The 23371-nt window shown below is 43.5% G+C and overlaps 1 protein-coding gene across 7 annotated transcripts in view; it reads left to right on the top strand.

Moving 5' to 3' along the window:
* PRG4 (proteoglycan 4) overlaps nucleotides 1-23371 on the top strand; it is a 189375-nt gene that overhangs the window by 114629 nt on the left and 51375 nt on the right. For all 7 annotated transcript variants that reach the window (XM_075322005.1, XM_075322006.1, XM_075322007.1 and 4 more), the window contains 5 exons: nucleotides 10201-10290; nucleotides 13218-13322; nucleotides 17323-17418; nucleotides 22804-22905; nucleotides 23202-23312. In XM_075322005.1, the coding sequence (XP_075178120.1) occupies nucleotides 10201-10290; nucleotides 13218-13322; nucleotides 17323-17418; nucleotides 22804-22905; nucleotides 23202-23312 (504 nt within the window). The remainder of the gene's footprint in view (nucleotides 1-10200; nucleotides 10291-13217; nucleotides 13323-17322; nucleotides 17419-22803; nucleotides 22906-23201; nucleotides 23313-23371) is intronic.

Genomic DNA, 23371 nt, shown 5'->3' with positions numbered 1-23371 from the left:
GTAAGCAGGGCAAGAAGTAACACAGAAAGGGAGAAAATGGCCATTATATTCAAGGACAGCAAAAAGTAGGTGGGAAGGGACAGAGACAACAGAAAGCATCTAGAGAGAAGAGCATTACAGAGGACATCAGGAAGGAGCCACAGCAGTGTGTGCATGAATCGGCACTTGTGACACTTGTATCTGATCTGCATATATGAAAGTAAATGTGTTTTTAGAACCAAATCAAAGAGAATCAAATGCTGATGATAAAACGAGAAAACCCAAAACCACAAAAGACAAGGAAGGTGATGGCCCTGATGATACAGGAAAGCCTCCTAAAGGTTAGCCGGTTTGTTCACATGTTGCAGATTTGCTGCAGATTTTCCACTCCAATTTGTGGCAGATCTGCAGCAGAATACAGTAACAGCAGTGTGGATCCGATTTCACAAATCTCACCGACACACTGCTGATAAATTCTGTGCGTGGATAATTAAATCCGCAGCATGTCAATTTTACCTGCAAATTTGTGTGTGAATTTCTCCCCTTGCAATGGATAAAGTGAAATCAGCAAGCAAGTCACAACAAAATTTGCACGTAATACCTGTGGGTTTGGTGCACATTCCCAACTAAATTCACAACAGAACCTGCAATAGATTTTCTCTGTTTTTTAATATACCCATAAATGTGAAAAACTGCAGTGCTAAGAGATATTCTCTGAGATTGGAGAGGTTTACCTGCAACAAACAAATATGCACAAATGCATAATGACAACGTGCAAATGAAGGTAACCTAGCAAGATGAGCTCTAAGAGCTCTGTACAATATTAATTAATATTAAATATCATTATTATTGTATTTTAACCACATAGTAACTTGAAAATGTAAGTGAAAAATATAAAATTAGTAAACTCTTATATATGTAATGGAAAGTAAAAATCAAGGGGCCGATTTATTATCTGCGTTTTTTTAAGTCAGTTTGCCTTTTTTATCTTGGTATTTGCTGATATTTTTAGCGACTTTTTTGTCAAAATGGCGATTGTGGTTCATTAATTTTGTGCAAAATCAAAATCGCCATTTCTGTTTTTAACCTGTTTTGTTTTGTGACTGTTCAGCACAAAATATTGCATGTTGTGCTAAAATGTCAACATTTTGAAAAGTCTCTAATGATAGATCAGGCGAAAATATTTGGAAACCATAAACTTCACCCACACTGCGGAACTGAAAAAAACTCGTAAAAGAACACAAAAAAAGGACATTTTTGTGTACTCACCGTAAAATGTCTTTCTTGGAGCCTTTCACTGGGGGACACAGACAGTGGGTTATATGGTGTCTCCAGGGAGGCTTGACACTAGGTTTAAAAAAGAGTTAGCTCCTCCTCACACAGCATATAACCACAGCTAGGCGGGAACTAGCTCAGTTTGGTGTAAAAGCAGTAGGAAAGGACAACCAAAACCACAAGGGCGGGAGCTGTGTCCCCCAATGAAAGGCTCCAAGAAAGACATTTTTTACGGTGAGTACACAAAAATGTCCTTTTCTTTCTCGCCTTTTCATTGGGGGACACAGACAGTGGGACGTCCCAAAGCAGTCCCTGGGTAGGAACTGAACTATTAACAGTGTATCACATCAGACTAAAAGCTGACTAACAACTGCAACTGCAGTGAACACATATCAAAACACTGTCAAGAACCGAGCGTTGGCCACTTATAAATGGGCCACTGCTGCCTGAAGGACTTGTCTTCCAAGAGCAGCATCCACGGATGCATGCGTATGCACTCTGTAGAATTTTGTGAACGTGTGCACACTGGACCAGGTAGCGGCCTTGCAAAGTTGGGCCACCGAAGCCTGATAGCGGATAGCCCAGGAGGCACCCACTGCTCGTGTAGAGTGGGCCCGCACAGATTGAGGGAGAACGGCCCCTCGTGCTTTGTATACCTCACAGATGGCAGTCCTGATCCATCGAGAAATCATGTATTTAGACGCCGGGTTGCCCTTTCTGTGTCCTACTGGGAGGACAAAGAGAGCAAGCGGACTTGCGCAACGGCGCTGTTCTGGAGATGTAGATCCGCAGAGCCCTGACAAAATCGAGAGTGTGAAGGGCTTTCTCAAAGGAGTGGACCGGGGCCAGGCAGAATGACGACAACACAATGTCCTCGTTCAGGTGGAAAGAGGATACGACCTTCGGAAGGAAGGCGGGGAAGGCCAAAGGACCACCTTATCATGATGGAATATCAGGTATGGTGAACGACAGGAAAGAGCTGCCAGTTCGGACACTCGCCTGATAGAGGTAATAGCAACTAAAAAGGCAACTTTCCAAGACAGTCGTTGAAGAGAGATTTCTCTCAGAGGTTCGAAAGGAGGAAGTTGAAGGACTCCGAGAACCAGATTCAGATCCCAGGGATCTAAGGGGTGGCAATAAGGAGGGACCAAATGCGCTACCCCTTGAAGAAAGATACGGAGCTTAGGGCGAGAAGCCAGCTGCTTCTGGAAAAAAAATTGACACGGCAGAAACTTGTCCTTTAAGGGTACTGAGAGCAAGACCCGAGTCCAGACCGTCCTGCAGAAAAGCAAGAACATTAGGGATTGAAAAGGTCAGGGGCGACCGATTATGACGGTCACACCAGAAAATATAGGTCTTCCAGGTCCTGTGGTAAGTGCTGGCGGAGGAAGGCTTCCAAGGATTAAGCATGGTATGAACTACCCTGGAAGAAAGACCCGATTTGGCTAGAATCAGGGATTCAAGCGCCACGCCGTCAAATGCAGCTATGCTGTATTCTGGTGGAATATTGGACCTTGCGACAAAAGATCCGGGCGGTCGGGAAGACACCAGGGAGTGTCGCTGAGAAGTTAAAGGAGCTCTGGATACCATGCTCTCCTGGGCCAGTCCGGGGCCACGAGGATCACCGGGATTCCCTCCGCTTTGATTTTCTTGATTACTCTCGGAATGAGAGGAAACAGAGGGAAGATGTAGGGCAGGCTAAACTGCGACTATGGAAAGACTAGGACGTCGGAGCCGAGCGCTAGCGGGTCTCTCGACCGAGATATGAAGGGACGTATTTTGGCATTCATTCGAGACGCCATGAGGTCCACATCCGGGAGTCCCCAACGAAGAGTGATCTGATGGAACACTTCATCATGGAGGGACCATTCTCCTGCCGCTAGACCTTGCCTGCTGAGAAAGTCTGTGGCCCAGTTTTCTACCCCTGGGATATGGACAGCTGAAATAATGGGGATGTTCTTCTCTGCCCAAAGAAGAATCCTGGATACTTCCTTCATCGCTGCCTTGCTGCGAGTTCCTCCCTGACGGTTGATTTAAGCCACGGCCGTGGCATTGTTTGACTGGATCCGAACAGGGAGGCCCAATAGTAAGGGTTGAAAATTCTGAAGGGCCAAAAATATGGCTCTGATCTCCAGAACATTGATGTGCAGGGAGCGCTCGGAAGGAGACCAGCGTCCCTGAACAGTGTGGTGGAGAAACACCGCCCCCCAGCCTATCAGGCTGGCATCCGTCGTGACTACCTGCCAGTGGACTGGGCGGAAGGACTTCCCTTGAGATAGGGATGAGGCTTGAGTCCACAAGACGAGGGAGCTGAGCGCAGACCGAGATAGGCGGACTGACCGGTCCAGGGAAGCTGGATTCTTATCCCAGGAGGATAGAAGATCCAGTTGTAGAGGGCGCAGATGGAATTGGGCAAAGGACACGGCTTCTATGACCGCCACCATCTTGCCTAACACTCATTCCATTCCGAAGGGATGTGTGACGGCGAGAGCGGAGGGATTGGGCGGCCCGGATCAGGGAAGACCTCTTGTCCTCTGGAAGAAAAACCCGGGACTGAGCCGTGTCTATCAGCATACCTAAAAAGGGGATGCGCTGATGAGGGATGACTTGTTGAAGTTGATAAGCCACCCTAGCCTTGACAGCGTGTCTAGGCAAATCTGCACGCTTTCTGAGCAAACGTGAAGAGAGCTCCCTTTGACAAGAAGGTCGTCCAAATAAGGAACGACCAGGATGCCTCTGGGGTGTAAAATGGACATGACGGCCGCCATGACCTTTGTGAAGACCCGAGGCGCAGTGGCCAGCCCAAAGGGGAGGGCCCTGAATTGGAAATGACGGTGTCCTACAGAAAGCGAAGGAACCGTTGATGAGAGACACATATGGGAATGTGTAAATAAGCATCTTGAACGTCCATGGAAGCTAGGAATTCTCCAGGTTCCATGGCGGCTAGTACTGCTCTCAATGATTCCAGTCGGAAAGTTCAAATCCGTACGAATTTGTTCAGCCGCTGAGGTCCAAGATAGGGCGGACAGAGCCATCTTTTTTGGGAACGACAAAAAGGTTTGAATAGAAAGCTTTGTCGTGCTGTTCCAGGGGCACTAGAATGATAACGTTTGCTTTCTGTAAATAGGCTATGGCCTGAAATAAGGCCTGGCTTTGCGTTTTGGACTTTGGTAGACGAGAACGCAGAAACCTGTTGGCCGGCAGGGAATGGAAATCGATCTAGTAACCTGAGGTGACGATTTCTCGAACCCAAGCATCGTGAGTGTGGTCTAGCCAGATATCCCGAAAAAGCAGAAGCCGCCCTCCCACAGGAGTCGAATCTGAGGGATACCTGCCGTCATGCTGAGGGGGCCTGTACAGAGCGAGGTCCTTTGGGTTTGGGTTGCATGGAGTGGGAACGCCAAGACGAGCCCCTTGATGGACCGGATCCTCGATCTGAGCGTTGGGACGGTCCTTGGGCTGATGGTTTTTGTGGGGCAGGCCGAAAGGAGTGCCTGCGCCAAGAAGATTTTTTGAAATTTCTGGCTACAGGCCGCTTTTGTGGTAGAATGGTACTTTTACCACCCGTCGCCTCAGATATGAGTTTGTCCAGAGATTCACCAAACAGACGAAGACCCTGGAAGGGAAGTGGGGACAGGGACTTCTTGGAGGCACTGTCCGCATTCCATATTTTTAGCCACAGAACCCTGCCGGCGTATTCAGCATTGGCTGCCGTTAGGGCTGACCAGCTAGCTGCATCTAGGGAGCCGTGAAGAAAATAATTAGAGGCTAGAGAGAACAAATCAAGAATCTCAAGAGCCTCTGGAGGAATATTGCAAGGGCGAAGCAACTTGCGCAGGTTCCTACTCCACACGCTCATAGCTCTTGCCACCAATGTCATGGCAAACAGGGGGCGCAGAGAGGAGCCCGAAGCCTGGAAAATAGATTTGACCGCAGCCTCAACTGCGCGGTCGGACGAGTCCTTGAGAGACGTGTTGTCTGAAACAGACATAACTGTGTGTTTAGCCAGTCTGGATAGTGGCGGATCCACAAAGGGGGGTACCGAACAGGGCTTAACCATTTCCGGAGGAAAGGGATAAGCGAATGAAGAGGAGGATTTTTTATTAAACCTCCTATCAGGGTGATCCCACCGTTTAGATATGATTTGATGAAAAACTACTAGAACAGCATGTCCATCTTAAACTGTCCTCATACCTCTCCTCCTGCTCTCTCTTTAACCAGCTACAATCTGGCTTCCGACCGCATCATTCCACTGAAACTGCCCTAACTAAAGTCACCAATGATCAACTAATCGCCAAAGCCAAGCAACACTACTCTATCCTCCTCCTCCTGGACCTGTCCTCTGCTTTCAACACAGTAGACCATTCCCTTTTACTACAGATTCTCTCATCTCTGGGCATCACAGACTTGGCCCTATCTTAGATATCCTCATACCTAACCGACCGAACTTTCAGCGTCTCCCACTCTCACACCACTTCCTCAACTCGCCCCCTATCTGTCGGTGTCCCCAAGGCTCAGTTCTTGGACCCCTGCTGTTCTCCATCTACACCTTCGGCCTGGGACAGCTCATAGAGTCCTACGGCTTCCAGTATCATCTCTATGCCGATGACACACAGATCTACCTCTCTGGACCTGACATCACCTCTCTACTAACCAGAATCCCACAATGTCTGTTTGCTATTTCATCCTTCTTCTCTGCGCGATTCCTAAAACTTAACATGGACAAAACAGAATTCATTGTCTTTCCTCCTCCTCACTCATCTCCTCCAACAAGCCTTTCCATCAAACTCGATGGTTGCTTACTCTCCCCAGTCTCACAGGCTCGTTGCCTTGGAGTGACCCTCGACTCTGCTCTATCCTTCAAGCCACACATCCAAGCCCTCTTCACCTCATGCCGATTACAACTCAAAAACATCTCCCGGATCCGTGCTTTCCTTAACCAAGAATCAGCAAAAACATTAATGCATGCCCTCATCATCTCCCGCCTCGACTACTGCAACCTCCTGCTCTCTGGCCTCCCTTCCAACACTCTTGCACCCCTCCAATCTATCCTAAACTCTGCGGTCTGCTTAATCCACCTCTCCCCTCACTACTCCCCAGCCTCGCCACTCTGCCAATCCCTTCACTGGCTTCCCATCACCCAACGACTCCAGTTCAAAACACTAACCATGACATACAAAGCCATGCACAACCTGTCTCCTCCCTACATCTGTGACCTAGTCTCCCGGTACCTACCTGCACGCAACCTCAGATCCTCACAAGATCTCCTCCTCTGCTCCTCCCTTATCTCCTCTTCCCACAATCGCGTACAAGATTTCTCCCGTGCATCCCTCATACTCTGGAACGCTCTACCTCAGCACATCAGACTCTCACCTACCGTGGAAAGCTTCAAGAGGAACCTCAAGAGCCACCTCTTCCAACAAGCCTACAACCTACAATAGCCCTCAGTCCAGTAGACCACTGCGCAACCAGCTCTGTCCTCACCTATCGTACCATCACCCATTCCCTGTAGACTGTGAGCCCTCGCGGGCAGGGTCCTCTCTCCTCCTGTACCAGTCTGTTATGTACTGTTAATGATTGTTGTACGTATACCCTTTCACTTGTAAAACGCCATGGAATAAATGGCGCTATAATAATAAATAATAATAATAATAATGAAAAATCGGATCCTGGGCAAAGGACTTAGGAGGCTTCTTGGCTCGCTTGATTGCCGACTGAGAAGTCAGGTCCGAGGGCTGATCAGAAATCGACAGAGAGTGATTGACAGCCGCTATTAAAGTGTCTTCCATATGCCTAGACTCAGAAGGGACATCTGAATCAGAGTCAGAGTCTCGGGAATCGTGACTACTAAAGGTCACGGAGCCCGAGTCAGACTGACCATCGTGTGAGTCAGACGAGGCAGAGCGATCGCAATGGCGCCTTTTGGAGACAGCCTTTTTACGTACTGGGGATTATACACCAGATGAAGGCGGGCTCCTCTGAGGGAGCTGAGCCGGGGGGAGGCTGCGGGAGCCTGTGGAAGGCTGGGATATCTGAGCGGCCAGGTCATCTAACCTTTTAGACATCAGAAGAGCCCATGCAGGGATAGCCTCATCAGACGGGGGTGCTGCCTGAATGGTGGCCAGGGCCGAACCCACAGACTGCACGACCCCCTGGTCCGGCAACGCCTGTTGTGACACTGTAGTAGGGGCATCGCTGCCCCGGCAGAGTGGATAGCTTCGACCATTGGGAAACGAGCTTCCACAGGTGGTACAAGCATAGTACAGGTCCATAGAGGATGCCTGGGAAGCTTTATCACCCTTGCGGTTTTTACGCATGTCAGCAACAAACGTACAATTAGTACTGTGAGCCTCTAGCAGTATTACACTACTGTGCGTGAGGAGCTACTAGCAGTATTAGAAAGGGACTGCTATACAGAGCTGGTATATACCAATAGTAAAGTGACATACAATGACAAACAGTCGGTATATACCTGCACTCAGAGGAAGAGAGTTCCGGCACACTGCACTGTTTCCCAAATTAGAGGAAATACACTGATTCAAGTATTCTTAATCTGTTTTTCTTTATTGAAAAAATATTGTAGTGCTGTACATGAATAGAAAGTCCGCCAGGACGTTTCGGCCCTAGGCCTTCATCAGGTCAGACAATCAGACTGGAGTATATTTATATGTGAATAAAACAGAAAAACAGATATCAGCGGGTGTAAATAATATATACAATAGTGACAATCCAGATGAAAATAACATAGTACATATCTGTAAATATATAAATCACAACAAAATGATGTATTACCGAGAATGAATACAATTATAATAGCCTGTTAACACACAAAGTGCCAGGGAGGGGCCCATAATGACGGTGTGGTATACTAAGGGGAGGACAAGTTGCTCACCCATGTCAAGCAAAGATCTTGGTAAAACAAGAAAACCCAAAAACCCAAAAGACAAGGAAGGTGACGACCCTGATGATTCAGGAAAGCCTTCTAAAGGTTAGCCTGTTGAATAAGGGCTTGTTCACACGTTGTGGATTTTGTGGAAAATCTGTAGCAGATTACTGTAACAGCAAATCTCATCCACACACTGCTGATAATTTCCATGGGAAGATAATGTTTAAATAAATCTGCAACAACTCAATTCTTTCTGCACATTTTCAGTGTGGATTTCACCTTTTGCAAAGTGTGCAGTGAAGTGGAGTTGGGAAAGAATTTTTCCCCTAATGAGGCAGTTAGCATCTGCCTAATGGGAATTTTGACTTCCTCTGGATCACCTTGTTGAGTTAGAGGTTGAGCTCGATGGACTTATGTTTGCCTTCCTTAAAAACTATGCAACTATGAAATCCATAGCAAATGAACAACAAAATCTGCAACAGAATCTACACGTGTGGACTTAACCTTATGATGTGAAAACACAGTTATATGGAATACTCTGCTTTGCTACTTGGTAAACTGATATAAGAGAGATTTACCTCCAGCCTATAAAATGTGCTCATGCCTATACACATAGGCATCATGATAACATGGATCATTGTGCCAAACAACATAGACCAGTTAAAGGGTTTGTCCGGCCTTAGGGTACAAGTCTGCAGTAATTCTGGGTGACTGCAGACTTGTGAATTCTCAGCGCAGAGTACACGCACTGTCAAGATTCTCTGGTGCTGGGCGCATGGTGCATAACCGCAAGTATGTGATTTGCATACACACAGTCACGTGTTGACTAAAAGTTTGCGGCCTCACTCACTGAATTGAGAGAGACCAGATATGTCTAGTTGGGATGTGGCCAGAAGTATGCAAATCACACACATGCTGTAACAAGACCGCTGGATCCCGGTACCGAAGAATTCTGATAGTGCGCACATTGTGCTTTGAGGAAATCACACAGAATTACTGCAGACTTGTACCCCTTCATGCTGGACAACCCCTTCATGCTGTAAAATATTATTATTATACTATTATTTTTAGTGTTATTAATATTGTTCTTATTATTACATTTTAGCTACATAATAACTTGCATACATAGATGTCTAATTATCAAAATTTGTAACTAGTTTTTGCAGAATCAATGCTCAAGGGGTTCTGTACTAATCAAATTATATATAACATAATGCCAGGACAAAAACTAAATTACTAACACCACTATGTAGTATGCATTTAAAATTGTACCTCTGAGAGTAGCAGTGACTGTGTAAGGCTAGAGTCACTTTAGCTTATGGCATCCGATGTGGGAGCATCAGATGCAATATGCTACTGACCCTCATATCACAGCTGCGGAGGAGAAGGAGAAAGGGATCTCTCCATCTTTTCCATTGTCAGCCTGTGTGTATATCACACTGCACTCGGATGTCATCTGAGTGCAATTTGATGTTTCACTCGTACCCATAAACATTGCACTTGTGCAAGTCATACGTCAGTGTGACACTACCCTAAGTAAGGTGCTGTCTGAGCGACTGCAAGAACATCCTTGTAGGACAAGTAGATTGCAATAGAGCTCAATCAGGTTAAATGGGCCTTTTACACTGTATGATTATCATGAAACAAGCATTCCCTAAACACTCATTTCATGATAATCTTGCTGTTTAAACAGGCTGCAAATCACCCAAGAAATAAGACACTTGTTCATTAGGTGAAATGATATTTCAGACTACACAAAAGATAATCATTCTTGGCAGCCTCATTCTGCGCGAATAGGACCTGTGCTGACAAAAACAATGGCAGCTTATGTGCACTGTATTACAGATCGTTCGATTTAGACAAGCTAATAAATATTTACTCATTGCTGGTCCTGTACCTCCGTAAAGAGGGCTAAAGTAAAAGCACCATAAGAGGCTCCTGCCTTTAGGATTTGGATATCATGAAAATAAATGGACCATATTACATATCTCATTAAAATAAGGAGTACATTTAATTTTCTAAACTAATCACTAACCAGATGTCAATGTTTTCATCACCAGAACCCAACCCGAAAGACAAAAAGAAACCGAAAAAAACAAGCAGTGATGAAGTGGAAGAAAGTATAGAAGAGCGGACTGATATGAATAGCGGTAGGCTTAAAAGTGTGATTCACTAATTTTTAGGAGTAGCTCACATCTGCGTATAAAAAATCGGTACCATTTTAATCCAGAAAAGTTGAACGAGTGAAATCCAATTAGTGATCCATATGTCACGCAGGTGCTATGCAAGTGTCTGATTTCTTTCTTGCCTAACACCCATATGACATCCGTATCACATGCATTTTTTTCCCAGCAGCTATTAATCTACAATCATTTACAGGACCATTAGCAGTGTTCTATGCTGCAGAATGGTAAAGTATCCATAAAAATCAGACAGCATACAGATGGCCTGTGTGCCTTCCGTTATTTATTTTGTACCTGTAGACTTGGTAGACTTGCATTGGCGAGTCTCGGATATTTTACATAACTATACACAGCATGCTGCGATTTTTTTCCTCAGGCCGAAAATAGCTGAGGAAAAAATTGCAGCTCATCATTGCTATTTATTTAATATTGCTGCAAGAGAAATCCAATTTTTCATGGGATTACACTTGGCGTATTTATGCACAGATGTGAGCAAACCCTAAGGCCACTTTCACACTGCATTCTGCTCCTCATTCAATGGTCCCGTCAGGGCTTCCATCTGAAACCCCTCAAAACATATTTAAAACGTATGTACCGACGGGGGCACTGACTATAATGGAGCAGTTGGAGTCACAGTGTGATCTGTCGTGCACCATTTTCAGGGGTATAAACGTACTGGAGGCAGACACCCAAACACAGTTTACTACGTCTGGGTGTCCACATCCAGTAGCTGTATACTCCTGAAAATGGTGCACGACAGAACACACGGTGACTCCGTCTACACCATTATATTCAGTGGCCCCATCGGCGCATACGTCCGAAACCCATTTTGCGGGGGATTTTAATGGAAGCCCAGACAGGACCTCTGAACTGGGAGAGGAATGCAGTGTGGAAGTGGCCTTAGATTGAGTCTACGTGGTGCATCCAAAAACAACACCAATGGGTAGTTCTACCACAAATTAATGCAACTTTAGATTTAATTCATAGTTTTGTGTTAGGCTATGTGCGCACTAGAAATGTGAAGTTTCTCAAGAAAATTTCTTGAGAAACTTCTGGGAGTGAAAGATTTCCGGACCTCCGGAAAAAATCCGCACCAAATCCGCATGCGGATTTGCCGCGGATTTGCCGCGGATTAGCCGCGATTTTCCCGCGGGTGGTTCCCTGCGGATGTTTGCAGGCTGTACTGCCGAAATCCACAGGGTACCTGCGGAAATAATGGACATGTTCATTTTCTCAAGAAAGTTTCTCGAGAAATTCTTCTCAAGGAAATTTCTTGAGAAAAATCCGCACAGCTATTTTTTTTTACCATAGAATTTGCTGGGAAATGTCTGCACAAAGATTGCAGACATTTCTCAAGAAATTTCCGCGGCAAATCCGCGGGTAAATCCGCGGGTAAAAAGCTCTAGTGCGCACATAGCCTTAAACTGTTGGATTTTTAACTTGATGAAAATCATATTGTAAATACTATTAGCTATCCATTATACTCCCAAGTGGTTAACATTTTTTCCAAACTGCTGCTGGGCTACAGCTCTCCTGTGGATATATTATTTTGACTAGAAGCAGGCTAGTTCTTCAAGACTAGAGATGAGCGGACAGATGACCTGTTGAAGTTTTGGTTTGGCTGGTTCAGCTGGACTTTAGATAAAGTTCTGTTTGGGACCCAGACTTGACCTGAAAATCATTAGAAGTCTCTGATTGGGCAGTTTGGGTCTCCGCCCACATTCTCCCAGCCATAAACAGAACACTTCCGGACGAGCGAGGGTGAGGTTTTTTATTTTTTTGTACACATTACATCTGATTTTACCCCCAGTGAGAGTCATTCAAACACTGCATGCGGCTCACACTGGGCTGAGCTAACTAGCAGCAGCAAGAGGACTCCGGTAGGAAAGAGTCTTGGAGAGTCAGTCGATGGTCCATCCTGTCACCGGTAGACTACTAGTGTGTGGTGACTGGCGGTGAGTCTGAGCCATAGGATAGTAGTATTTGGCAGGGAAAAGTAAATGGAATGCCTGCAGACTGCGGAGGAGACAGAGAGAGATACCCAGCCTGGAGTCCTGAGGGAGCTTGGCCCGAGAGCAGTAGCTGCATATCAGATGCCAGTGGTGTCTATTTTTCTGAGGCAGGCAGAGGAGGACAAAAGGTGGTGCAGTCAGTATAGAAACCGGTGTTTACTAGTGATTCTCCTTCAGGCTCAGTCCTGCCCGCTCTTCACTCTCTACTGTACTGAAACGAGGAGTGTTTGCAGCTTGCGCATGCGCAGTGGTATGTGTCAGCTAAAAAAAAATCACAGACGGTGCTTTATTTTGCCGGACACTATGAATAGCAGAAAAAAAGCACCTGCTTTTCATGGACTGTCTGTAAATTTATGGATGGTTGGCAACCCAGCAGCCCAATCAGATAGCTAACTATAATAACAGGGATACACTTATAAAGTGCTAAAAAAGGAAAATCTAAATCAAAGTATTGTATTTATCCTAGCACGGTGACTACATTTCTATTATTCATTTTTTTGTGATCAACTTTCTGACTCTTTGCCATTATTGCAGGTTTGTTCTTTTAACCTACCTCTAACACTTTGAGAAATTTCAAAAAAATAATGTATCTTAAAAAAAACATAAAATATGTACTGACATGTTTGTCTTATTTTTAACATTGGATACCAGGATACTAATGTAACATTTAGGGAACCTCAGTCCAACTAATTCAAAGCTCTCTGTTCATATTGACCATATAGTCAGGTTAACTTTTTATAAAATCAATCAATTACATAATTTGTTGGTAAATAGTTATTTAATCAAATGCATATATTCAAATATGGTCATATCTATAGGTTAAGACTTAGTAGTAGGAATAAGAGAGTTAAAAAATTTACATTCAAATTGTTCTTTCTATAGTCAATACTGACGAGAATTCATCCAAGTCTAACCAGAGGACCACAAAAAAACGTTCACCTTCAAGTCCCAAAAAGAAGCCAAGAAAACCAGGGGATGATACAGACGGTAACTTAATTGCAGAAATCATTATAATATATACAGTGGATCTAAATAGTCCACACACTCCTGTTACAATGCCATGCTTTTGAAGAAGAATCATTTCATAACTTTTTCAACCTTTAATGTCACCTACAATCTGTACAAATCCATTGAGAAACAAACTCACCGATCAACTTACAAAACAGCAAAAAGATCTCATTGTTTAAAGTTATGAGGAGAAAGAAAAAAAAATTCAAAGGTATTAGATGCCATGAAACAATTTGAAGATGAGCATAAAAAGTGGCTTAAATTTGTAACAACAGTGACATCTAGTACTCAAAAATCGGTGAAAACTCAAGAAAATTGGTCTGGAAGACTATGAGAAGTCCTACAGCAACATCAAAAGAGCTGCAGAAATTATTGGCAAGTACTGGTTGGAAACTGCATGAGACTACAATTTCCTGTTTCCTTCATTTTTCTGGCCCATGGGCCAGGGTGGTAAGACAATATACTTTACTAACAAAGAAAAAGATCCATGATAGCTAATTCTAGATGTGCCATCCTAATAGACTCCTACCAAAAAAACCCTGAATGCTGTCAGAAATGCAAAGGGTATTTCAACAAAGTTTTAATTTATGGAACCACATTATATGACTTCTTTCATTTTCTTTTTAATCCTTAAAGGAGTTGTCCGACATTAGCTTACCAAAAAATTTTGAGTTTATCTGTGCTGTATTGTCATATAAAACACCCCTACATTGTTATTTTTTGTTTTTCTAACTTTTGTTCCTCTTGAATTATTCCTTTATTCTCTGCAGCTCTTTGTTTACATTCAGCACAAGCAAACTGACCACTTCCTGTGCAAAACCTCAGTCAGAGCTGGCACCGCCTGGCCTCAGTGATCAGCCCCGCCCCCTGCCCGTCCTCAGTGTCCAGCCTCGCCCCCTGCCCACCCTCAGTGTCCAGCCTCGCCCCCTGCCCGCCCTCTGCACACACATTCCCTGTCAGTATTCTGCCCCAGCACTGACCTGTTATCACTCTAGCAATGGAAATAACAGACCCACATCGGGCTCTGCACCGCACACACACACAAACACACACACACAGGGCTCTGCACCCCACATCACATCAGGCTCTGCAACCCTCCCCCCGCCCACACACACAAACACACACAGCGCTCTGTACTGACTCCCCCCCCTCACAATCGTTCTGTACCGACCCCTACCCCCATAGGGAACACATGTGGGCTATATTCACATGACCATTCCGTTTTTGCGGTCCGCCAAAAAAAAGGTCAATTTTTTCACGGATGCATCCGTGTGTCATCCGTGTGCCTTTCGTTTTTTTTGCGGACCGCAAAAAATGGAAGCAGCAAGGAAGATAAATAGATGAGTAGATATAGAGATGAATAGATAGATATAGAGACAGAGATAGAGGGATGAATGAATGAATGAATAGTGGGATAGATAGATAGATAGATAATGGATAGATGAATAGATAGATAGATGAGAAAGACATATATAATGTCCTACCCCCCTGCATATTCTAAGCTGGCACCCTTTAGTGACTTTCATGTGGCACTAAAGGGTGCCTAGCCTTGTATTTAGCCAAAAAAATAAATAAATAATTAAAAAAAAAATGACATGGGGTCCCCCCTATCTATTGTAGCCAGCTAAGGTAAAGCAGACGGCTGCGGCCTGCAGACCACAGCTGGCAGCTTCACCTTGGCTGATAATCCAAAACAGAGGGCACCCCATGCTGTTATTTTAAATTAAATAAAGAATTTAAAACAAAAAACATGGGGTCCCCCCCAAATTGGATCACTAGCTGAGGTAAAGCGGACAGCTGTGGTCTGGTATTCTCAGACTAGGGAGGTCCACTGTTATTGGACACTCCCCAGCCTAAAAATAGCAGGCTACAGCAGCCCCAGAAGTGGCGCATCTATTAGACATGCCAATCCTGGCGCTTTTCCCCAACTCATCCCATTGCCCTGGTGCGGTGGCAAACGGGGTAATATATGGGGTTGATACCAGATGTGTAATGTCACCTGGCATCAAGCCCTGGGGTTAGTGATGTCACGCGTCTATCAGATACCCGACATCACGAACCCAGTTAGTAATAAAAAAAATAGACAACAAAAAAAGTTTTATTTGAAAAAACACTCCCGAAAACATTCCCGCTTTCACCAATTTATTGAAAAGAACAATCAAATCCAGGTCCAGCATAATCCAATAAGGGGGACACATGATTATCCATACCATAGTCAATGAAGAACAGAATGTTCCTCATTGGCTGGGAAAGCAATGCAGTGACCTGAGCTAACAACAATAGGTCAGCCCAGGTCACTGAAGGGGATGACAAGTGCTGCTTCAGGAGGTTAGATGAGATCATTACCTATGGTTATGATCTCCTCTTCACTCCTGTCAGCGATGTCACTGACTTCTATGCCCGCCGCGTTCTCAGCAGTATTACCCGTGACGTCACCGCTAGTGACGTGAGAACGCGGCGGGCATAAAAGGCAGTAACCGCGCTGACAGGAGTGAAGAGGAGATCGTCACAGCAGGTAATGATCTCATATGCCTCCTGACAGCAGCGCTCGTTATCCCCGCGGCTGCCAGCACTGCAGGGTGAGAATCTGCATGCGGGCAGACACACACTGTAATGAAGGCAGCCGCGGGGCTGGAGCGGGACACAGACTGCACGGGCACTCCTTCTATCCTGAGCAGGGGGCCCGATGCTGGCGGTGACATCATGGGCGGAGAGAGTACGGGGTGCGGGGGAATGTGTGGGAGGGTGCAGGGAAGGGGGGCGGGGACTCCACGCACTGTACCTGCCCAGCAGGGTGGCAACATGCTGTTCCAGATTTGCATGTCAACATGGTCCTGCCCATGTTGACATGAAATGACCGGAAGCAGCAAAATCGCAGCAGGAGCGGTCACATGACAACTCTGAATCAGGGGAGAGGGGCTGACAGCAGGGCAGGTAAGTAGTCACTATCTACTTACCTGCCCCAATGTAGCCTAATAGTGTAATAATAAAAAAAGTCAAAATAAGCCGGATAACCCCTTTAAAAGATTTCAGATTATCCTCCATATGAATAATATAGATTATGGGTGACATTAAGGTGGAAAAAGTTCTGAGGTGATTATTTTTTTGGTATGATTTTTATAGATAGCATTTTAACAGAGGTATGTCGACTTTTTATATCTAATGTATGCATTAAACATTCTACTACTTGCCATACTGTATATTTATAAATATAGATCCAACGTTTGGTAGATCTTTTAGGCCTATAGAACACAATGATCTTCAATATTTCTTAAAAAAATCTTGCTTTTTGGGTGGCTAGTGTTAGATATAAGTATCTTATTTATTCTATTCTCTGCAGTGCAATAGAGAGTCGCCTATCTCAACAAATATAGAACAAGATTACTTGTTCTATAAATTTATATGATGCAAATATGGATAACAAATAATACATGACTATAATTATTTAATTAGAGGGGTTGTTCACTAATTAAGACAACTCTTTTTCATTCCACATCTTTGCACCAGTTAAAATAAAAAAAGCTTATACTCCCGTGCCAGCCCCATTCCAGAGATGTTGGCATTCGCTCTCCCTGGGCTCACGTGAGGTTATGTCACGCATACACCACACTCAATCACCACTGGCATCCCTATTCCTCGCTTTCAGATGAATCAAGAGAAAGCCAGGGCTATGGTTGCTCGCTCACATCCCCTTGACTACTTATATGTCTGAACGCGGGGACAGTTAAGCCGGCAATGATTGGGCGCAGAACTCACGTGAGATAACAACCTGACATGAGCTCCAGTACAGTGATTGCCAACACTGCGGCATGGCATGTGAGTATGAGCTTTTTTTATTTTAACTGGAGCAAAAATGGGAATGGGAAGGGGTTGTCCAAGTAGTTTGAAAATGAAAATACAAATGAAAATGAAATACATTTCTTTGTTGAAATCAGTGGTGGATTTAATGCTTTTGGTCACTTTACATTTTTCTCAAAAGATCCTTCTGAGGACCCATCAGACAAAGGAAAAAAGAAGCCTAATTCCAAGAAACCAAACAAGAAAAAAGGCAAACCTACAGATGAAGATGATGATGGTAAAAAAAAAAAATCATGTTCAAATATGTAGTAGTCTGAATAATACAGGAACAATAATTTACTTACCCAATTCACCCTTTCATGACGGAGCCATTACAGTGCAAGTCTAAAGTGGGTGTACGGAGCAGGCTCACAGGGTAAGCCTGCCCCAAATTCGGCAGCTAATTTATTACAGTTAAGACCTTACAATCACAGGTGGAGTGGAGCTCCGCCTGTAATTGTTAACCTGTTAAATCCCGCTGTCGAACTCTGATTTAACACCTCCGGAGGCGTGTCATTTTTAACTCCCATAGACGCGCCTATGGGGTAATATGACAGCAAGCGGTCTGCTGAATACCTCCGAGCTTGTCATAGCAGCCCTCCTCTGAAAACTTGCCTGTGGCCAGGGTTCAAAGCAGACTGTGATTTTAACTATATACAGCAATGCTATATATTTGAAGTCACAGCGAGCAATCATGGAACATGATCGAATGCTATGAGGTTCAGGCAGAGAATGAATGAGTCGCGCGACCAGCAGTGACATAACTCAGGTTATTTATGGCCACAGTGGGTTCCCACAGTCCCCCACCTGTGACTGCAGGTAACCTGACCATTGGTGACTTTAGGAAACTTTTGCCAAGAGATGTACACTTTGTGCTGAAATTTTTGCACCATATTCCTGCACCCAATGTACATCTCCTGGCAAAATATCACATCACTACCACATCATACCGCATACGGTTTTGGGTGCATGAATATGGTGTACAAAGTTCATCACAAAATTTGCATATCTTGGCCCAAACATGAAAAAAAAAAGGAAAATAAAAAGGATCCGATGCCATTTTGGTGCCGTTTTCTGACAGGAGATGCAAATTTGGTGCTGAAATGTCTACACCAGATTTCAGCACCAAATTTGTACCTCGAGGTACAAAGGTGCGTTTTTTTGCCAGGAGGTATAGACTGGATGCATGAATATGGTATGAAAATGTAATCACCAAATTTGCATCTCTTGGCCCAAAAATAGAAAAAACAACACGTGTTTTCTGCCAGGAGGTGCAAATTTGGTGCTGAAATGTCTGCACCAGATTTCAGCACCAAATTTGCACCTCCTGGCAGAAAAAACATGGGTTTTTTTTGCATTTTTGGTCCAAAAGATGCAAATTTGGTGATGAAATTTTTCATGCACCCAATCAACACCTCCCAGCAAAAAAATTCAGCAAAACTGCATTAGGTATGATGCAGTAGTGATGCATTTTTTTGCAGGGAGGTATAGAATGGGTGCAGGAATATGATGTACAAATTTCAGCACCAAATCTGCATCTCTTGGCAAAAAAAATGCGGTTTTCTGCCAGGAGATATAGGTGAGTTGACTGAGTTTAATGAGGTCACCTGAGGTCCTCTGAGGTCAGGTTACCTGCGGTCACAGGTGGAGGACCGTGGGAACCTCCAGCTGCGACAGCTACTAACCTGAGTGACGTCACCACTGCTCATTTCTGTGGTCTCTGTTTTTACCATTAATCATAGATTGTAAATATTTATATTTGGAAATATGTACACTTTTTCCCATACTACCATACATTAACCTGTATACTTGTATCCTATATGTAATTGTTGCTAACAATATCCCTATCTCCTTCCATTTTAGCAACCATATGAATAAAACCAAATGATTGGTCGAAATGTCATCTTTATTGCTTGACCTTTCTAAATACTCTGCACCTTTATTAATGTATACACCTGCGTTTGTTTTTTCTCACAAATTATTTTTTGCCAATTTACACAAGGAGTGGGCAGCAAATTCTCCATTAAACGCAGAGAGATAACATATGATGTACATGTGCATCATATGTCGTGAAGGGGTTAAGGTCAAATTAAAGTTATATTCTTGTAATCTACTACACTACTACATCTCTCCAGTAGCACTGTAGTTTGGGAAATGATACAAAAGAAACATTACAGAGAATCTGTGAGCAGCATTTCATCCCCACACCACACACTATTTATATGGTCAAGTAGCTCTTTCAAAGACAAGTTTAGCATGGCCAGTCCGTTCCTCTATTACTAAAACATCAATGTTTGAATTATTATGAAAATGAGGCTGAATAACTATTGTCCCTGCGACTGTCACTCACTCCAGCTCTATTTCTAGCCCATCGCCACCTTCACCTGCTTGACTGACTGTACTGTGACACTTCAGGCAAATGAGCTTAAGCAGGAGGAGGCAGCGCTGCATGGAGAATAGAGCTGGAGTGACAAAAACTTCAGATGTACAAATAGTTCTTCAGCCTCACTTGATTAACAATTCACATGCTGATATTTCATTAACTGAGGAAAGGACTGGCCATATAAAAGTATTGCTCAACTTGTGTTTGAAAAAGCCACATGCATATATTAATACTTTGGGGTATGAAATCTGCTTACGCATTCCCTTTAAATTGACATAAAAACTTCACTTTTGCATTCCCTAACTCTTGAAGCTGATTATCCTAGTCCAAATTATTTCCAAAAGTACCATAATTAACTGCAGCTTTGAAAAGTTTTGACATTTTTTGGGAGATCCATACATGGTGATTTGAGATATTCTATATTACTTTGGGAGAATAATATTTTTTATATTTGATCCATCAAGGAAACATGAAGATTTTACCTTCTCATCAATAAGTGTTAACATTGAATCTGGATAATGCTTTAAAAATAGACTCAAAAAGATATTGAAATGCATCCACATGGATTACCTTACTCTCCCTACTGCAGGTGGATGTCATTTTACCTATATAGACAAAATATGAGTTTTGCTCCAAATTACATTAAAACCCAATATATATATATATATATATATATATATATATATATATATATATATATATATATATATATATTTTTTTTTTAAAAGCCCCCCGTCCCCCTCTGCTCTCTGAACTGGTCACCAGTCCAGCACATGGCTAATTTGCATGTTCCACCCCTTCACATGCAAATGATCCATCTATAGTAGCCGAAGCAACACTGCCGGGCCTCTCTGTTGCGGCTGTGATTGGAGCCTAGTGAAGAGGAGGGCCTGGCCGGCCCGGGGCTTACTAAAACTAAGTAATTACCCCGGGCTCGGCTGGGCTCCCTCCCTTCACCAAGCCCCCTACATCAGTCATGGTTGTAATGTCCTGATGGCGGCCCTGCGTCAATGAATATATTTGATTATTGATTAACCAATATGCATGCTAAGACACTATTGGTCCTAATAATACATCAACTATAATGTATTTATCATATTATCCTGGTACTACATGGAATTGCACATATATATTGTGATACAATCATTGATATTTTATATTTTTATATGATTTAATATTTCTTTTATAAACACTTATTGTTAAGCTTATTATATTATTTATGGGGTTTCCTCATTATATATAGTGATGGCATATAACTAGGATATGCTACCACTTCATGAACAACCTCTGGGACCTCCATAATGTAAAATTCAGGGGACATTGCATTTACAGTATGGCTTTTTCTGCACCAAGACATTCCTAGACAGTCAGCTGTGTAGAGATCTGCACCTTTCACCGTTCATTTATTTGGTGAAATACTGTGGATTCCTGCACAGCTTGGTGGTGCCACACTCTGCAGGGGAAAAACAGCCAAGGAAAGTGGTAAAACAGCACAGCATCCCCTTCTTTCTCAGGATCCTATCCGTATACTTTATCAGATGGTAAAGATCTATTATTCGAAATTCTGTCCTACAGTGCCTACAAGTAGTATTCAACCCCCTGCAGATTTAGCAGGTTTGATAAGATGCAAATAAGTTAGAGCCTGCAAACTTCAAACAAGAGCAGGATTTATTAACAGATGCATAAATTTTACAAACCAACAAGTTATGTTGCTCAGTTAAATTTTAATACATTTTCAACATAAAAGTGTGGTTAATTATTATTCAACCCCTAGGTTTAATATTTTGTGGAATAACCCTTGTTTGCAATTACAGCTAATAATCGTCTTTTATAAGACCTGATCAGGCCGGCACAGGTCTCTGGAGTTATCTTGGCCCACTCCTCCATGCAGATCTTCTCCAAGTTATCTAGGTTCTTTGGGTGTCTCATGTGGACTTTAATCTTGAGCTCCTTCCATAAGTTTTCAATTGGGTTAAGGTCAGGAGACTGACTAGGCCACTGCAACACCTTGATTTTTTCCCTCTTGAACCAGGCCTTGGTTTTCTTGGCTGTGTGCTTTGGGTCGTTGTCTTGTTGGAAGATGAAATGACGACCCATCTTAAGATCCTTGATGGAGGAGCGGAGATTCTTGGCCAAAATCTCCAGGTAGGCCGTGCTATCCATCTTCCCATGGATGCGGACCAGATGGCCAGGCCCCTTGGCTGAGAAACAGCCCCACAGCATGATGCTGCCACCACCATGCTTGACTGTAGGGATGGTATTCTTGGGGTCGTATGCAGGGCCAGCCAGTCTCCAAACGTCACGTGTGTGGTTGGCACCAAAGATCTCGATCTTGGTCTCATCAGACCAGAGAACCTTGAACCAGTCTGTCTCAGAGTCCTCCAAGTGATCATGAGCAAACTGTAGACGAGCCTTGACATGATGCTTTGAAAGTAAAGGTACCTTACGGGCTCGTCTGGAACGGAGACCATTGCGGTGGAGTACGTTACTTATGGTATTGACTGAAACCAATGTCCCCACTGCCATGAGATCTTCCCGGAGCTCCTTCCTTGTTGTCCTTGGGTTAGCCTTGACTCTTCGAACAAGCCTGGCCTCGGCACGGGTGGAAAGTTTCAAAGGCTGTCCAGGCCGTGGAAGGCTAACAGTAGTTCCATAAGCCTTCCACTTCCGGATGATGCTCCCAACAGTGGAGACAGGTAGGCACAACTCTTTGGAAAGGGTTTTGTACCCCTTGCCAGCCTTGTGACCCTCCACGATCTTGTCTCTGATGGCCTTGGAATGCTCCTTTGTCTTTCCCATGTTGACCAAGTATGAGTGCTGTTCACAAGTTTGGGGAGGGTCTTAATTAGTCAGAAAAGGCTAGAAAAGAGATAATTAATCCAAACATGTGAAGCTCATTGTTCTTTGTGCCTGAAATACTTCTTAATACTTTAGGGGAGCCAAACAGAATTCTGGTGGTTTGAGGGGTTGAATAATAAATGACCCTCTGAATAAACTTTTCACCATTTAAAAAAAAAAAAACAAAGAAATAACATTCTTTTTTGCTGCAGTGCATTTCACACTTCCAGGCTGATCTACAGTCCAAATATCACAATGCCAAGTTAATTCCGAATGTGTAAACCTGCTAAATCTGCAGGGGGTTGAATACTACTTGTAGGCACTGTATATTATTGGCAGTAATTATGCTTTGATTTGAGACCATGAGAGCAAAACTGTATTAACACATGGCTTTTTCATCAGATCCATTAAAACCGGGAAAAGGAAAGAAGCCAAAAAAGAAACCAAATTCGAAGAACACTCCCAAAAAAAAAAAGAAGGGCGACTCAGAGGAAGAAAGACAAGGTGATTATTGAGGGTCGCATGTGCATTGGTTTTCATTTAAAAAAAAATCCCACTCAATAGATTATATCAGATTTGGTATTTATCATGTTGTTGAATATTCTATTATTCTGATGCTCAACCCACTAAATTGTTAGACCCTAAGGTGTGTTCCTTGACTTAAACAGCCTTACGTTTATGTTTTATATTAACATGCCAGTTAATTAGGTAATATAAGTTGGTTACAAGAAATGCAATGCATAAACTAAATCTTCTTATGTCTTTTTAATTATTCCATTTGTTTTAATCACTCATTTTAGAAACTGTAGAGAGTGAATTTTCAAGTTCGTCAAGTTCATCATCCTCGCATACTAGCAGTAAATCAACTTCCAGAAGGTTATCAGGCAAAAACAAAAAAAAGAAGAATCCTGGTAAGAAACAAACACTGGTAATATACACTCACTGTTGCTGTAGTTTTGATGAACATATA

The sequence above is a fragment of the Anomaloglossus baeobatrachus genome, chromosome 8 (genome assembly GCF_048569485.1).
Source record: "Anomaloglossus baeobatrachus isolate aAnoBae1 chromosome 8, aAnoBae1.hap1, whole genome shotgun sequence".
NCBI classification, from domain to species: Eukaryota; Metazoa; Chordata; class Amphibia; order Anura; family Aromobatidae; genus Anomaloglossus; species Anomaloglossus baeobatrachus.
Note: the sequence above shows the minus strand (reverse complement) of the source record. Positions and strands in the feature narration are given on the sequence as shown.